This window comes from Lacerta agilis, chromosome 2 (assembly GCF_009819535.1).
Source record: "Lacerta agilis isolate rLacAgi1 chromosome 2, rLacAgi1.pri, whole genome shotgun sequence".
NCBI lineage: Eukaryota > Metazoa > Chordata > Lepidosauria > Squamata > Lacertidae > Lacerta > Lacerta agilis.
Genome location: NC_046313.1, coordinates 68,575,227 through 68,592,597, shown reverse-complemented (window position 1 = coordinate 68,592,597; position 17,371 = coordinate 68,575,227). Strand labels below are relative to the sequence as shown.

Sequence of the window (17,371 nt, the reverse complement as noted above, 5' to 3'; positions counted from 1 at the left end):
ACTGATTAACCAGCTAGAAGGAAGGAAGGAGACAATCTACAAGAGGGGAAAATGTTCCATCAGTTCTGTTCATGTTTAAAGTCTAGGTCCTTCCTAGCTGAGATATGGGAGTGGGTTGGGTTGGCAGACGTTGGAATGGAAATAACAAGAGATTTCACATGTCACTTTTGTTCTTGGAACAGTGGCAATATCACTGCTGTCAACATAGTTGATTTGTACACCTTTTCTTCAAAGTGAAAAGGTTTGTGATATCTGTGATGCACATACATTTGATAAGATGACAGAAGTGGGAACTCAGGAGAGAAAACATATCTGCATATTGGATTTACATCCATTTCCTATGTTTATGCAATGTAGTAAAAGAAGGATTGCTATTCCTTTTAAGTTCACAACTTTAAATTGCAATTTTAATACACAATGTAACATAAGTCATTCAATTGCCTATTATTACAATCAAGACAACTGTTGTGATTATGAGAAGATCTCTGGACTTCAAAAAAAATGTAGCATGAATGTGAGGAACAGAGATGGATGGATGTTTTAAAAGAAAATAATCATCCCAACTGTAAGAGGTAGCAAGAAAAAGACTGAATCTTCCAAGGTTAAAAAAAAACCCAGCCAAATTACTGTACTACAAAGTCTGCTTCTTACATCCTTCCAAATTTAACATTTCTCTGGCAGATGTTTACTCCCAGGAAATGACAAAAATAGACCCATTTCTAGACTCTTTTCAATAATATTTTTGGATTTATTCCCATGGATATTTATTGCAAGAGTTCAGGATGCAGCTCCCTAGAGCAAGCAAGAGGTCTGTAATGTTCTCCTTGACTTGTTTTTTCCATTCCAAACTGAGAGATGATTTTAGGAAAATAAGCAAACCAAACAATATGGTTCCACAGCAACCACTAGGAACAATCTACTATGGACTTTGGATGCAGCCAACCTTCAGCAATAGGGCCTTGCAGAAAACCTGCCAAGGGCTTTGGGTCAGCAGTATAAAGATCAACTAGAGTGATTTCATCCATCAAGAGGCCACTCAGGAAAAGCCATGCCATCATTTACACCTGGCAACAAGTACATTGCTACAACAGCCATTCAGCCATTCAGTGCTATGTAGGTGCCTTGCTGCTTCTGAGCACTCCAGAGGCTCAACAGGACATTGTTCCTTCTGGTTTGGGGTGCTTCTGAAGCCCAGTGCAATGCTAATGGAGAGGTACTTCATGAAATGGGGAAGGAGCACAGTGAATGTCAATCACTAGTTTGGTTGTCTGAAATGCCAGACAAAATTTGTGGCCTCTTGACTCTGTTCTCAGAATAAGCAGGAAGACAAAGTGAATTATTTCTCTGTTTTGCCTTCCCCATCTGTTCCACAATATAACTCAAACATCTCACTATGAACAAGCAAAGTGTGGAAGCAGCTAAGTTCTGGGGACTTTCTGTATTGCCAGAAACCTGGTGAAACTACATGTCATGTGGAAAACTTAATTGTCCCAATCCTGTGATTTCCTCAAAAGGAAAATGCAGATGTGGGGACTGCCAGGGAGGTTGCTATTAAACATTTGCCACAGCCAAAACAAACCAGAACAAATCATTTTGAAGCAAAGGGCAGCCTTGGAGAACATTTGTGGATGGGAAACTAAATTCTCCTTTACAAATTCCACCTTCACTTGCATCATTTTGGCAAATATATGTTTACCCAAGACACTAAGATTTAGCTCCAAAGGCCTTCTGGAGGTCCCATCACTGATAGACGTGAAGTTACAGGGAACCAGGCAGAGGGCCTTCTTGGTAGTGGTGCCCACTCTGGAATGCCCTCCCATCAGAGGTCAAGGAGATAAATAACTATACAACTTTTAGAAGACATCTAAAGGCAGCCCTCTACAGTATAAGGAAGTTTTTTATGTTTGATATTATTATTATGCTTTTATATTTGTTGGAAACTGTCCAGAGTTGCTGGGTCAATCCAGTCAGATGGGTGGGGTACATCCATCCATCCATCAATCATTTACTGACAAATGGTGAAGAATCACACTAAAAGCAGGCTGGAGATACCCACTTCATAGTTTGCTTCACTGAATTAAGTTCACCCAAAACAAAACAGCAGCATCCTTAGTAACCCTACTTAGGGATATAGTATGACTATCACAGTGGGGTGCAGTGCAGTCCTGCCTTCAGAAAGTTGACAATAAGTTGTATATCTAGACACCAGAGACCCTAAAGACATAAGGAAGTCCAGAGTATTATGACTACAAATGAGAAAAAACATTTTGTTATGCAAAGACAAATGATGAAGCTTTGTTTACACTGGAACTCCCCAGGCAGGAAGCACTCACTGGGGGAGGAAATGCAGATGATGTCCAAAATCTCCATTCGTTGCTTATGATCCCTGACTTCAGTAGAATGTGAACAGCAAAAGCACAATGTTTCCAGATGGCTACATCTCTGAGAATGTGGCTGTTTGCCTAAACCCTTCACCAACATCCAAGTGTTGACAGTTACCATAAGTTTGTCTGAGGGGGCAGTAAGTGGGTAGGGAAGCCCTCACAAACAAGGACAAAAAAACAATAATACCCTCTAAATTACATTATGCAATAATGAAAACACAACTGTGAACATTTACACAATAAGTTACATGAAGAAACAGGTAAGCAATTACTTAAGCCAAGAATAGCAAATTATGCAGGCCAACAGGAGGCTGGTCAGACAGCAGATTTCATAAATATGCGAGTATAAGCAGTACTTGATGTGTATACTGAGTATAAGACTTGGTTTCCTTGCTAAGTTTATGCTTTACTTGGTTGGAACCAACATTTAGCAATATCCAAACCAATTAGAGGTCTCAAGAAGGTGATCTAGTGCTAAGACATTATGTAGCAGGAATGAGGGGAATTCTCAAACATTTTGATTTCATTAAAGCTGGTATAGCAGCTCGTTTAAACTAAGTCTGTTGCATATTTTTAAAACTGCAAACTATGTTTTGCTTGGCATTGGAAATGTGTTGCAGTGCCTTCTGTAAAAGAACAAAGGAATGGAATGGCTTATTTTTAATATCTTGAGATAGCTAAAATGGATAAATAATAGAAAAGAACAAATGGTACATCATGCTCACCAGACTTACTGAATGAGCAATGGCGGGGTATTTATTGCATATGGAATGTGTGCATTGTAATTTTGTATCCCTGGACATAAAAAACTTTCCTTTTCCCTCATAAAATTAGATTACCGGTAAATAACTTTTTAAAGGTCTAAGATTCTCTGTCCCTTGATCAGTCACGTGGGTTCTGTTCCCCCTAACAAAAGTCCTGCCCAAAACTGGCTACGCCCATGATACCTCCTCAGAAAAATAAATGGCAACAGTGCCAGCCTCAGGATTTAATGGGCCCTCAGGCAAGGCAGCCCACACCTAGTAGAAGAGGGATACAAACTCAGTATCCTTTCTCGGGTGTTCCAGCCTCCAGGCCTAGTGAAAATGGTGGTTGTCTGAGTGGCCCTTCCCTATTTTGGCGTCCCAGCAACCGGCCGCCCTTTGGTGCCACTCCTTGGGGAAGAGCTCCTTTTGCTCTTGCCAGCTGCTGATAACCCGAAGAGATTGACCCCGACCGCAGAAGCCTCCCTTTGAGGGTAGGTGGGCCGCGCTTTGCTGCCTCTCAGACAGAGCCGCGCCGGCTCCCGCCGTGCGCTCCTCCGTCTCCCCAGACTTTGACGTCAGGCACCGCGGGCCTCTCGAAGCGCTGCGGTTTCCCGCTTCAAAAGCAGCAGCGGCATCGCTATAGAAACGCAGCTGCAGAAGTAGAGCGCGAGCCCGGGAATCTCGCTGTGAGCGCAGGCGGAGGACCCAGCGCGGGCGACGAGGGGAGGCGAGATTTTCTCGAGGTCCTTAAGGAGCCGTGGGGAGCAGTAGCTCCCCTGGAGGGGTCTCCTTTCTCTGACGCAGCGTTTCGGATTATGAGGGACGGGCGGCTTTGCTGAAACCCTCAGCGTGGAGACTCTGGCGTCTCAAAACTCCCGCGCCAACTCTCCCCTACTCCCTCACAGCTGTGTCTTTCTCTCCCGCCTTTTTTTGTTCCCCTTGCATATCCCCCCCCCCACAACACACACACAGCCTGTCCCACGAAATGATGCCGCGCAGCTGTCGAGGGGGAGTTGGCAACATGTCCGGCTGCCTCTTTCCTCAAACCTGCTGCGCTTCTTCGGTCTTACTCCGGTGCCTTAATGCGGGAGAAGCGGGGGGGGGGGGGGAGGCAAGACGAGCTGCAACTTCAAGGCGTACAGGAGGACTAGGCGCCGCCTGTTGGTCTCCCCCCCCTTCCTCCTAGTAAGAAGGAAATGCATGAAAGGGAGGGGAGCTGGGACCTTTCCTCTTGCTTGTTCAACAAAAAAAGAAAGAGCAAGCCAGCAACTGGTAGCATTTCAGAGAGGCAGGACCTGAACTAACGCAACCCTCCCCAGCTTCCTCTCTTATGGAGCACGATTGTAGAACCAAAGGAGGCTGATGCTGTGAAGCCAAGAAAGCTGCCCGCCCGCTCGTAGGGGCGGGAGGCTCTTGCTGAGCTCTAATCTTCCCAACAAAGATCGCCTGTGACTTTTTCTGGCTGCTGCTTTAAAGCTAAGGGGTGAAAAGGGGGGGGGAGAAGACGGGCGGAGAAGACGAGAAAACAGAAAAGAAGTGAACTTTTGAGAGACTGGGAAAGGGGTCGAGAGAGGAGTGCGGGTTGCTCCGAACAGCACAGCGACCCCCGAGGAACGCGGGCGAGATGAGGGTGTTTCTGGGCCCCTTGTGAGATGTTTTTGCAGGCCCCCTTTCCCGCGTTGCATCCTCAGCCTATGTAGTGGCCATGAACCGGCCGATGGACCAGGAGATGATCGAGCTGAAGAACTTGGGGCTGGAGAAGCAGCTCGACCTGACGCGGGGCCCGCGAGGCACGTCTGAACGCCCCGTCCGGCTGGAGCGGGCCAACGCCCTGAGGATTTCTCCGGGGAAAGTGCCCGAGATCTTGAGCCGCGTGCGCCAGATCCGACTCCTGGGAGGCCAGAGCGACCCCAAACTGACTGAGGAGCTGGGCGAGGGGCATGTCTTCAAGCCCTGCGCCCAAAGCCAGTCGACCTGGTGTGATCTGTGCGGGGAGTTCATCTGGGGCGTGTACAAGAAGCGTCTGCAGTGCATCCGTGAGTACCGGCTCTCCATCCGCACGTGGCGGCATTTGCCAGGCTGCTTTGCATCCTCGCGGGAGGTTTTGGGAGAAGCAGGAGGGCAAGGTAGCGTTCGGTTCAGGGAGCATAAATCTGAAAAGAAATGGAAGAGAAATAGGAGTAAGTAAACTAACTAGCCCAGAATGTTGTAGCCCTGTCTGCTTTCCTTTACAGCTAGAAATTAAACTGGGATAGCTTCCCATCACTTCTCTCTGCTGAAAGAAGCTGTATACTGCTTGTCCTGCAGCTATTAAAAGTCAGAAGAGCTCTTTAATAAGAAAGGTGACAAGCCTATGGTACACAGAGAGAAAGGATAGGTAAAGGATGTGCTCTGTATTGGCCCAAGGACTGCCTGAGAATGGTTTGCTTTGGAAAGTTTTTTAAGTTTTGGAGGAATTGGGGTTTGGGGCTAAAGAAACGTACAGTACATAATGATTCTGGTAGCTTGTTTGGATTTGGGTGAAAGTATGCACAGAATTGCAGCTTTAAAATGGTGGAACTTAAAGTAGACCCTGTATTTGAAGTATATGGCTTCCCCAAATAAAACTGGGATCTATAGTTGCTTGAGGGTGTTGGGAACTGTAGCTCTGTGAAGGGTAAACTACAGCTCCCAATATTCTTGGGGAAGCCATGTGCTTTGAATGTATGGTTTGGATATGACAGACAGTATTCTATGCCAGGGGTGGCCAACTCCCAAGAGACTGTGATCTACTCAGAGTTAAAAACTGGCAGTGATCTACCCCCTTTTTTGGGTTCAGGTCAAAGTTGTTTTTTTTCAGGGAGGAGGTAAAATGTTGAGCTTTTTTTAGGGGAGCCACAGTTGTTCAGCTTCTTTGGGGGGAGCTAGTGATCTACCGCAGGTGTCCAGTGATCTACCGGTAGATAATGATCTACCTGTTGGACATGCCTGTTCTATGCCAATGAATGTTCTCACATACTGTATTCCCTTACCATTTGAGCAGGTGAAGTCCTATGCAGATTTACAAGGGGGGTGTAAAAAATGTGCATGCCATCATGTGTGACGGCTCTCTCAATGTCTGTTATACTGCAACAATGCTTGCTTAGCAGTAACTGAATGATTCCAAATCTAATTCAGTAATGCCAAGCAACATGCTCATTATTTTACCATTTTGATTATCTGGATCATCTTTTGATTTAGGAGTGGGTATGTGCAGACCATAGGAGAAATTGGAGTCCTCTTCTTTTCCTTCATTTGTTACTGATTAGCACATGCCAGAACTACCTCTGTTTAAGAGCAACACAGAACATCCCAAATGAATGTTTGCTACAGTCTAGTCAGCAGACTGCTTATTTAACTTATATGCAGAATACATCATGCGAAAGGCTGGACTGGATGAATCCCCAACCGGAATTAAGATTGTCGGAAAAAATATCAACAACCTCAGATATGCTGATGATACTACCTTGATGGCAGAAAGTGAGGAAGAATTGAAGAACCTTTTAATGAGGGTGAAAGAATAGAGCGCAAAATATGGTCTGAAGCTCAACATCAAAAAAACTAAGATCATGGCCACTGGTCCCATCACCTCCTGGCAAATAGAAGGGGAAGAAATGGAGGCAGTGAGAGATTTCACTTTCTTGGGTTCCATGATCACTGCAGATGGTGACAGCAGTCACGAAATCAGAAGACGCCTGCTTCTTGGGAGAAAAGCAATGACAAACCTAGACAGCATCTTAAAAAGCAAAGACATCACCTTGCCGACAAAGGTCCGTATATTTAAAGCTATGGTTTTCCCAGTAGTAATGTACGGAAGTGAGAGCTGGACCATAAAGAAGGCTGATCGCCGTAGAATTGATGCTTTTGAATTATGGTGCTGGAGGAGACTCTTGAGAGTCCCGTGGACTGCAAGAAGATCAAACCTATCCATTCTCAAAGAAATCAGCCCTGAGTACTCACTAGAAGGACAGATACTGAAGTTGAGGCTCCAGTACTTTGGCCACCTCATGAGAAGAGAAGACTCCCTAGAAAAGACCCTGATGTTGGGAAAGATGGAGGGCACAAGGAGAAGGGGACGACAGAGGATGAGATGGTTGGACAGTGTTCTTGAAGCTACTAACATGAGTTTGGCCAAACTGCGAGAGGCAGTGAAGGATAGGCGTGCCTGGCGTACTCTGGTCCATGGGGTCACGAAGAGTCGGGAACGACTGAACAACAACAACAACAGTCAGCAGCCCACAATCATCATATTGTGGTGGTACGCTTATAAATTCTCACATGTACTCCAAAGAGCAAAGAGTAGTTTTTAAGACTCTTTCTCAAAGTTCTCCTTTAAAGGGGCAGAAGATGGACTAAAAAAACAGTAAGGGGGTGGGAATGATCAGTGGTCTCAGACACCAAGCAGCCTGCCTTTTTCCATGCATGAAAAGGGCTTCCACAATTCTTTCACTTGTTTCTGAAACATTGTTCTACATGGACTTGAAGCTGGTTCACGTGTGTGTGTGTGTGTGTGTGTGTGTGTGATTATCTGATTATTTGCAGCTAAACACAATAACTCCCACATTGAAATATTGTTGATGTGAAGTGATCCACAGTGGATGTTTAACTATAAGCATTACCTTGGGTGATGATGAACATACATATGTAAATGAACATGTTGTCGCAGTTGTTCCCAATTGGGAGGCTGAAGAAGACCAAAAGGGTTATGGTCCCAAATTATGACTGTTAAGGACAGAATCCAGCCAAGGAAAGCCATCAGTTCTCATGGCATAATTGAAACTATGAATTTAGAAACTTCTCCAATGGCCTAGGGGCCTAGCCAATCAACAAGTAGAACCATGGGGGATCTCCTTAAAGCTATTGCATATTGTTTATTAGAGAACATGTAGGGAAACTAGGTTAACTGAATGAGGTTTGCTTGGGCCAGATATTACTCAATATCTGTTTCTCCTTCCTCTCTGCCACTGAATCATTCCATGTTGAGAAAATGCATGTGGGAGTATGTGTATGTTCATGAAAGCAGGCGTGGTATGACCGTATCCAATATTATTCACTTAAATCCCCTGTTTTTAAGTCTAGCAGTGAAGTCCTGTTTGCTTGGGTTGGATTCTGAGAAAAGGCTACTGGGTGCTTGGGAGACCTTTGGTGTTCTTGTCAATCGCATGTGTATTCTGTTTCCTCTGCTGGCTTAGTGCCAGAGTTGATTTATTGCTACTGATGCCGCATGTAAAATGCTCCATGTAAAAATAAAACTGGGTCTTTGAAATCAGCTAGGTTTACCTGCTTCCTGTACTCCAATGGATTGCAATTCCTGCCAACCCCACTTTCCAAAAGGATAATTGTGTGTTAACAGTGCTGAATTGTGCACCAAAGTTGCATGTGTGTGTAACTGAAAGCCAGGGGAAGCTCTGCTACACCTTTCACTGGGGCATGCACACAGATATTGTGTTTGTCTGTGTGCTTGCAGGATGCTGGACAACAGCTGCTTTATTTCTCTTGTTCTGATAGTCCAGGACCCAGACAATCCTGATTTGTGGCTTCTTATTTTAGTGACAGCCTAGGTAAATATGTGATCAACTCAGCCCTTTCTGCCCACAGTTTGTGCATGTTTGTGGAGCATCAAGGGCTGGGAATGCTGCCCCTGTTGAATTTCTGCCTGATAAGCAGCTGTTGCCAGCATAGAGGCTCGTCCAGAAAAAAAGATGGCATAGCTTCTGTTGTTAATCTATTGTACGTAGTAAGTCTTCTGAGCAGGATATGTGCAGTCTTCTTAGGACTTGGACTTGCTTCCAAACTTTGTACCAAGCACAAAGAATGGCTGAGAGTAATTTGATTGGCCTACCCTCAAGTGTTCCCACCCTTTCAGCAACTGTGGTTGAAAGGATGTGGCTGCTCTAAACTCAGTGGGTGTGATTTGCGTAGAGCTCCTTAACTGTGCCTCATAGCAGGCTTTGTATCCCTGAGCCTACCTTTGTCTATATCTTTGCCTCTGGCTGCCATACACCCTGAGAACTTCATTTGTTTTACCCTGTTTTTCCAGCCACTTTCTCAAATTGCTACCATGTCCTCTGCCTTGTGTCCTTACATTTGGTCCTCCCATAATTTACAATAATCCTGCAAGATTGCCTGTTGACTAACAGTTTTGTACAACGTCTAGCACACTGTTAAAGCTAAATAATGTTTAGTAGTTGCAGTAGACTTAGCAAGGGGAACTCCTGTAACAAACTTGTCGCATCCTACAAATGTCATATAAATTGGACCTAAAAACAGAATTGATACACTTTGAGCACTTAATTCTTTCTTGCACCTTTGCTAAAACCTTGATTGCTTTTGTTAAAAACAACAATTGATTTGAGATGCAGAGGGCTAGAGCCAAATTAATTCAAGAATAGCGATGGCATGGAATGCTTTGGAGTACTACATCCTAATTGTATAAGGCAGTCCTTCAGTCAACAGCAGTTCTGATTCTAGAATTCAGGTAGGATTAACAGTTTCATTAATTGCACCCATATAAATTAGAACTCTGGTGTTAGTGTTTCATTTTATGTCTAATCCATTACTGATTACAATTAAAGATATGTACAGTATTGAGAGAAATTATTCCAGAGTAATTAATCCAGAATAAAATTGTGCACTTTAGTGAGTGGAATACAAGTAGGATAATGGAAGTGCATTCTCCTAATGCAGAGGTCAGCAAGCTTTTTCAGCAGGGGGCCGGTCCACTGTCTCTCAGACCTTTGGTCGGGGTAGACTATATTTTGAAAGAAAAAAAAATGAATTCCTATGTCCCACAAATAACCCAGGGATGCATTTTAAATAAAAGCACACATTGTACTCATGGAAAAACACCAGGCAGGCCCCACAAATAACGCAGAGATGCATTTTAAATAAAAGGACACATTGTACTCATGTAAAAACACACTGATTCGCAGACCGTCCGCGGGCCAGATTGAGAAGGCGATTGGGCCCGCATCCGGCCCACAGGCCTTAGGTTGCCTACCCCTGCTTTAGTTAGTCTAAAATGCAGCTGCCAGACTACTAACTGGGACTGACTCACGCTGATTCCCGGACCGTCCGCTGTCGGGGTATGGGTGCTGGAGCTCCTCGTGCACGGCCTTGGACTGGTTATGCACGAGGTACCAGTTGCGGGGAAAGCGGCCAGCGTTCCGCGTGCTTTTGAGCACGGTCGCCGGCCAAGCCTCACAGTCTGAAGGATAATGAGTAAGCCAATTGAAGACTCTGATGGTGTGTGAGTTCCTAGTTGCCTTCTTTAAAGAAAAGTTGCCTCGTGAAATAAAATATATACCCTGACTCTGAATAGGCGGACCCAATTAAAGAAATTAAAATTTTTACTTTACTCCCCCCTTTAACCCCAAAGGAAGACAGACACCGGTTGTATCTTTAGTGGCTTCGGCAGAACCCGCGTAGGCTCGTCCCCTAAGCTAAGTTCTCCTAAGCTTAAAGACCCTGCCGCCCGATCTTCCGCGAGGCTAACTAAATAAACTAAAACCGAAATATCTTCCGCGGGCCTAACCCTAGGCTAACCTAAAAGAACCTAACTAAAACTAAAACCGAATGATCTTCCGCGATCTAACTCTAACTAAAGAAAAACCCATCCAACCCGTCCAGCCCGCTCCTAGCCCCTTAAACTAAACTTGACTTCAACTAAAACCCAACTAAAAGACATAAATGAACTTCTCCTACCCAAAACTGCACGTGCCTAAGCGGGGTGCCTCTGCCTTTTATTAGGGAACAAACGTGACATCATCATTAGTACTTTAACCAATAAAATCACTGTTGCTGCCCTCCAAAAAGGCGGGAAGCAAGTTTAACGCTCATTAACAACTTTGAACATGACCGGATCTACAAAATAAAGGCGGATTAATCTCATAAGTGAACCACACTATTCATTCATGCTTTCACTTTCGCTTTTACGCGCAATTATACCAAAAGTAGACCTCGAAAAACTTATAAAATAACCAAATAAATATGAATCCATGGCGGATCCGTGAAACGTATTCCGACATATCATCTTTCTTTTTTTGTTTTAAATTAAATTATTTTTGATTTAGTTATAAAAAGGAAGATTAGAAATATCATAAGCATTTATCTGACACAAACATTACCATTTGTTTAGATATAGAACTCGACATGAAAGGGCAGAGCATCAACAGTGCCAACAGTGTCCACATCAAAACTGTGATATAAACACTAGCAACACCATCAATATTCATCCCCTCCATCAGAGGAAATACTTGTACAATAATGTAGCAATAAAGTCATGAAAATAACAAACCACTAGCCGAACATAAAAAGTGATCGATCCGATACACTGTAAACCTTTTAGGCATAAATATATACTTCAATATGTAGTGTAACACAACAAATCACCTCATAAACATGTATACTTTCGCGTACAGCGTAAAACAACAAATTACTCCCCAAACACAAGAGACCTGGTGCAGGTCCAAAATTAAAAATAACGAATAACGACTGCCCAAACATAAGAGAGGTCCCGATCCGGGACCCAAAATTAAAATATAACTAGAGCTGGGGCTATATAGCCTACCCAGACCCCTCCCCCATTTTTTTTAATTTTTATTTGGAAAACTGAGGAAAAATGGATAAGGAAACATAAAAGGTGTGTGGCACTGAGGCTACAGAATCGAGGGAACTTTCAGGAAGACAGATTCTGGACTTACCACAGCGACCACAGGTAACGGGGAACTAGGGTCCGATTCCAGAAAGGGGATTTAAGGCACCTAAGTACAAGTGGTTTGCGCCACTAGAGGGGATTTAAGCTACCTATATAAAGGTGTCCCAGCCAGGATGAGGATTTAAACCATCTACGCAAGGGTTTCCAGCGAAATGAGATGGGAATTAAACCAACTACATAAAGGTCTCCCATGAACAGCAGGAAACAAGGTGAAGGGAAAAGCTGGGAACCTGGTTTACTGCCAAAGGTAGCATATAGAGGGGAATTTTTTCAAAGAAAAAGGGGTACCAAGAGGGTAGGACACCACCAGACTTGACATATATATCTTGAACAAATCCGAGAATGACCAATACTTTGACCAAAGGAAATCATTTCAAATAAAGTATATAAATGTTACCACATTTTGAATTACAACTTTTGCAAGCACAACGAGGAGATTTAGGATCATTGAAATAAAACATATATGCATGAATATGTCTATGACTAGAACTGCACAAAGACAATGTTTTTAACCTTACATAAACATTTCCATATCATCAAAATTGTGACGCTCTAAATGGAAACCATTTCAGAAAAGCTTTGCATATATAAACATCCATGTCATTAATTATCAAGCTATAAGGAAAACACATGTAACATGCGAGGCGGATATTTCAAGAAGCATACAAAGGTAAATATGCAATTTTTACAAGTACAATATAAAGTACAAGACAGGTTTAGAACTGCAAAATGGTGTTGGAGAGGAGGATGAAGACGATGAATGAGTTGCCGGTCGTCTTCTTCTCCGAGTACACACGACCATGTAGAAGAAATAGTCCTGGAACTCAGGAAAAGTTCATGGAGCTCAGGAAAGTACTGAAACATCGAGCTCTGAAGAAACAACGATACCTGTAGAAGAAAGATTAAGCAAGCAAATCAGGGTGATCTGCCAGTGAATGCAGGTATGGGAGTAACTGGAACAAATCCAGGCAGCCAGGAACCAGAGGCCGCCCAGAGGCAAACAAAAGGCCTAGGCAGTAGGAGGGTAAGGCAAACTGCCCAGAACTCAACTGGTGCTATTAGTGGAGCACTTTTGAAGAGTCACTGCATTTGACACGAAGTTGAGAAGTTAGCGAGTAGCTAACAACCAGAGTTGGAAATCACGGCTTGCGATGAAAAGGGAGCATCGAATTTCACGCAAAGTTTGTCCAGCGTGTTTCTTGAATGGAGAAAGGAGTTGAACACACAAACAGGTGTAGGAAATAGGGGTTCTTTCCGCAGAAGTAGGGACAGTCCTCCGCTGAGAAGATTAAGCAACAAGGGGTTGTCGTTGAAGATGCAGGCTGGCAAGTACCATGCAGGGCTACATGACTTGACTTTCAGGTGAAAAGTTCCTTGCGGAAGACAGTACTTCTGAGCACAAGGAGGAACCGTCTGAAGAGCCTGTAGTAGAGTTCTTGGTTGATGCAGGAAAAGATACTCCAAAAGAATACCTGGGGAGATGCGGAGCATATTTGCAATCAGGTAGAGAGCAACAGAAAGCAGGTGAAAAGGGTTTGCGGTTTTGGTTGGAAACAGGTATGCTGCAAGAAGTGATGGCAGCAACCCGTAGGCACGGTGAGTACCATTCAAAATCAGCCAACAGAATGCCCATGCGAAAGACAGCACGGAACATAGCAAGGAACGTCCCATGGTTGGCGATTGGATCACTGAAACAAAGGAAAGTTTCAGCGGCGTGAGAGTGCTTGAAGATGCTGCTGAACAGAACTTGTAGACAGGAGAATTCACCTTACCAAGCAGTGAAACTTTCCAGGAGAACTTTGCAATAGGCTTACTGCAAAGGACAGTTTTAAGACTATCAAGGGAACGCTCTAAGGTCAATGACTGTGGAGCTTTATCCATGAGGTACTGACGGAGAGTAAAGGGTTGTATGCGATCCTGGTGTAGTAGCTCTTTGATTAGGGCCTCTGCTGCAGCGAGCTTTTCTGACGTCAGCGCCCATTGGTCGACCCATACAGGGGGTCCTTCCTTCCATGTGAGTGGAAGAGCATGTACTGGCGCTGATGCAAAGGCCCACATCAAAAATGTGTATGGATAACAGTTCTTGCTTTAGACAATAAGTCTCTACCCCAAAGGGTGATAGGCACATCCATAACAAGTGGACGGAGCTGCACCATGGAGCCTGAGTCTGACTGGAAGGTAATCGGATGTACGCTCTGGTGGGCGGGTTCGAAACCTCCGACTCCGAAGACTTCCTGGGTGACAGTCGTTGCCCACTGGTCAGGCCAATCTTTTCTGGCGATTACTGTAACATCTGCGCCTGTATCAAGAAGACCCTTGATCTTTCGTCCACCCATTTCTAAGACGAGATGAGGGCGTTCTTCTGTAATCTTGATTAGCGCCATTGCTGCCTGAGGAGGCAAAGAGTCTACAGGAGCTGTAGGCGTAGAAGTAAGCAAATAAAGTCTGGCAATTTCTAAACCTTTTGTCAGGACACAAGGAACAGTTGAAAATCCTGGAATCAGCAACTGTGATGAATCTGTGATTCGAACTAGGCCTGCAGTCAGTGTGACTGTGGCAGGGAGGCGATCCATCCTAGGCAAAATAAGGCAAATTGAGGTGTCTGGGAATGGACCACGAATGGATGTTGGCAATTGCTGAGCAAACCATGGATTTGAAAAGTAACAGTCCTCTGTTAAGAAGAGTGGTATACCTGGGACAGAAGATTCTTCTTGTTCTTCATTGGCAGTGTCTGAAGACATCTTCTTGGCTTCAGGTTTTTTGCACTGCTGAAGTTGGCAACTCTGAAGCTGCTTTGCGTTGAGTTGGCAAACTTGAGGTTCTTCCGTTGGTAAGAGTTGCTGATGCTGTTGAACCTGTTGGCATTCAGTCAGTTGTGCATCAAACTGGCAGGATGGAACTTCTTCTTTGACACAAGGCAGTTGAAGTTGTTGTCCATGATATTCATTTGGATGTGGCGGGCTGAGCTTAAACGCTGGAGGCGACACAAAGGTGTGGACATTGTTAACTGGAGTGATGTTTAAGCTTCCACAAGAGGGAGCTGTCTCACTCACTTGCATTCTTTGGCCACATGGAAAGTGATCATCAGCTGGGCTGCTACCTGGATATTGCTGTTTCATCAAGGGCAAATGTCCTTCAATGACAGATTGACCTTGACTCAAAGGTGAGTAAAGCTCAGGTGCTGCAAGGTTGACCTCAGTAGGATGTCTTCTCAACGTTGAAGGCAATTCTGCGATCAAAGACTTGACTGTGATTGCTTGTTGTGAAGCAGGGGTCACATCAGCAGGAACTGAAGGGCGGTCAACAGAAGGTGAACCGAATGCTGTGTTCTCTACTGGAAAGGCAGATGATGAAACCTCTGGAACCTGAATGCTTGATGAGGTCACATCTTTTCTCTGGACATCTGGAGAGTAGATATCTCTCTGGATCACTCTTTTTTCCTGATGACCTGGATAAGGAGTAGCGTTGTTCACCTTTCTGGGACGATTGACCTTCATGATGTTCTTGAACTTGCACCCTATTGTTTTACCGGGGCCGGGGCGCGGCCCGCAGAACCGTTTCCCTGAACTGGAGATGAGGTAGGTGATGTATTTGTGGATTCAAACGACAGTCGTTCGCCCAATGAAATCTTTTCTGACAGATGGGACATCTCTCTGGCGGCTTGGCAGAAGGCCTTGGCGTTGTTGTGCACTGCGACCGGAAATGCCCATCGCCTCCACACCCATAGCACTTCTTGACTGGCGTAGAGCTGTCTTGACGTGGCATCTGTACCGCAGCTGCCAAGAGCTGTGCTTTGTAGGAGTGGGTACCGACATTCTGGCAGACGCGTAGCATCTCAGTCAATGTGGCATCTGGACGAGCTGCAACTGCTGTTAGGGCATTCTTGCAGTCATCATTGGCATTTTCAAAGGCAAGTTGTTTTGTCAGCATGTTTCTGGCATGACGATCTTCTATTTGGCGTTCCACTGCAACAATCAGGCGATCCACGAAGTCCCCATAAGGTTCCTTTGGACCTTGCCTAACTGCAGCGAATCCTGATACTGAGCTAGCATCTGTGCGATTGGGTAGTCTGCGCCAAGCCTTGACCACAATGTCTGCTATGGTGACGAGTGCAGCATCAGGTATGGCTAGCTGTTGATTGAGATTGGAGTAATGTCCTGATCCTGTGAGCATATCTTCTGTGGCGAGTGGCGTTGCACGTCTGGCTGCTACTTCTTTCCACTCTTGCAGGCACAGAAGAGCATCTGTAGGCGACAGGAAGGTGCGAAGAATCAACTTCCAATCAGATGGCAGAAGTCTACTAGTGGACAGTCCTTCAAGTAAACTTCTAGTATAAGAGCTTGAAGTCCATTTTCGCGTATGGCTTTTCGCAGTTCACGTAGTGTTTCAAAAGGAATGGCTTGATATCTTGCAGGTTGTCCTCCATTAGCACGAATCACTGGAAAGATGTGCATTGGATCAGCACTAAAGTCTATTTGTCCCAAAGCTGCTTCTAAAGCTTGAGTTCTGCAAATGGGTTGCATTGCTGTAGGATCTGTAGGTGGCATCAGTGAGTTTAAATCTTCTTGATGCTTTCCAAATGATGAGCCACTAGATGGCGCTAAAGAGTCTTTGACATCTGGATGCCTTGAAGATGGCTGACTATGAAGACAAGATGGCTGACTTGAAGTTGGATGAAGACAAGATGGCTGACTTGAAGTTGGATGAAGACAAGATGGCTGACTTGGAGTTGGAGCATAAGGTTGTTGGCTCTGTACTGCAAGTCCTGGCATCTGGATCATCATTGTTTGGCTTTGCTCTTGTCTTGGAATCTGCATTGGCATTGGAGGTGCTGAAGGGTTGGTAAATTGCTGTTGTGCTGCTTGCATTGAAGCTTGGATTGCTGTTGATTGGAAATCAGCTTGCTGCAAAACTGGAGCTGCTGGCTTGAGCGCGGCCTGCAGGGCAGCAGGGTTTGCTGGCAAAAAGGCTGCTTGCTGCTGCTGCTGCTGGATCGCTGGCAAAAGCGCGGCTTGCGATGGAGGAAGCGGGACCGTTGCTTGGAGCGAGGTCCGCGGCTGCTGCTGACTTGAAATCGCTGGCTGGTAAAAGGCCTGCGATGACTGCTGAGCGATTGGCGGTGGGGCAGTCCGCGGCGGGGCTTGAAAGGCCGACGGCGTCTGCTGCACCGGCACAGGCGGCAATGAATCTGGCAACGACAAATTGGACAAGGGCGAGTGCGTGTACGACAACGGGGCCTGAACTGGCTGCTGCGAGGGGGCCGAAAATGGCACAACCGCAAGCGGCAGCACAGGGGCACTATTAAAAGCAGTATTTCCTAAATTCACTGTTCCATTAAGCAAAACATTTCTTGGAGCGATTTGTTGAAAGCAGTTTCTTACTTTGCTCCATACTAATTGCACAGGAATTCCGATTTTCGGGTTGGCCATAAATTCTAACCCGATCCTTTCCCATGAGGCTAAATCTTTCGTTCCTTCTTTAGGGACCCAGGGACAAATTTCCCCAAT

General features: G+C 45.1%; 1 protein-coding gene across 1 annotated transcript in view; it reads left to right on the top strand.

Annotated features, from left to right (window-relative positions):
* The first annotated feature begins 4,353 nt into the window (after positions 1 to 4,353).
* RASSF1 (Ras association domain family member 1) overlaps positions 4,354 to 17,371 on the top strand; it is a 38,541-nt gene continuing 25,523 nt past the window's right edge. The window contains exon 1 of the mRNA XM_033140605.1: positions 4,354 to 5,166. Coding sequence (XP_032996496.1) covers positions 4,836 to 5,166 — 331 coding nt within the window. The 5' untranslated portion in view covers positions 4,354 to 4,835. The remainder of the gene's footprint in view (positions 5,167 to 17,371) is intronic.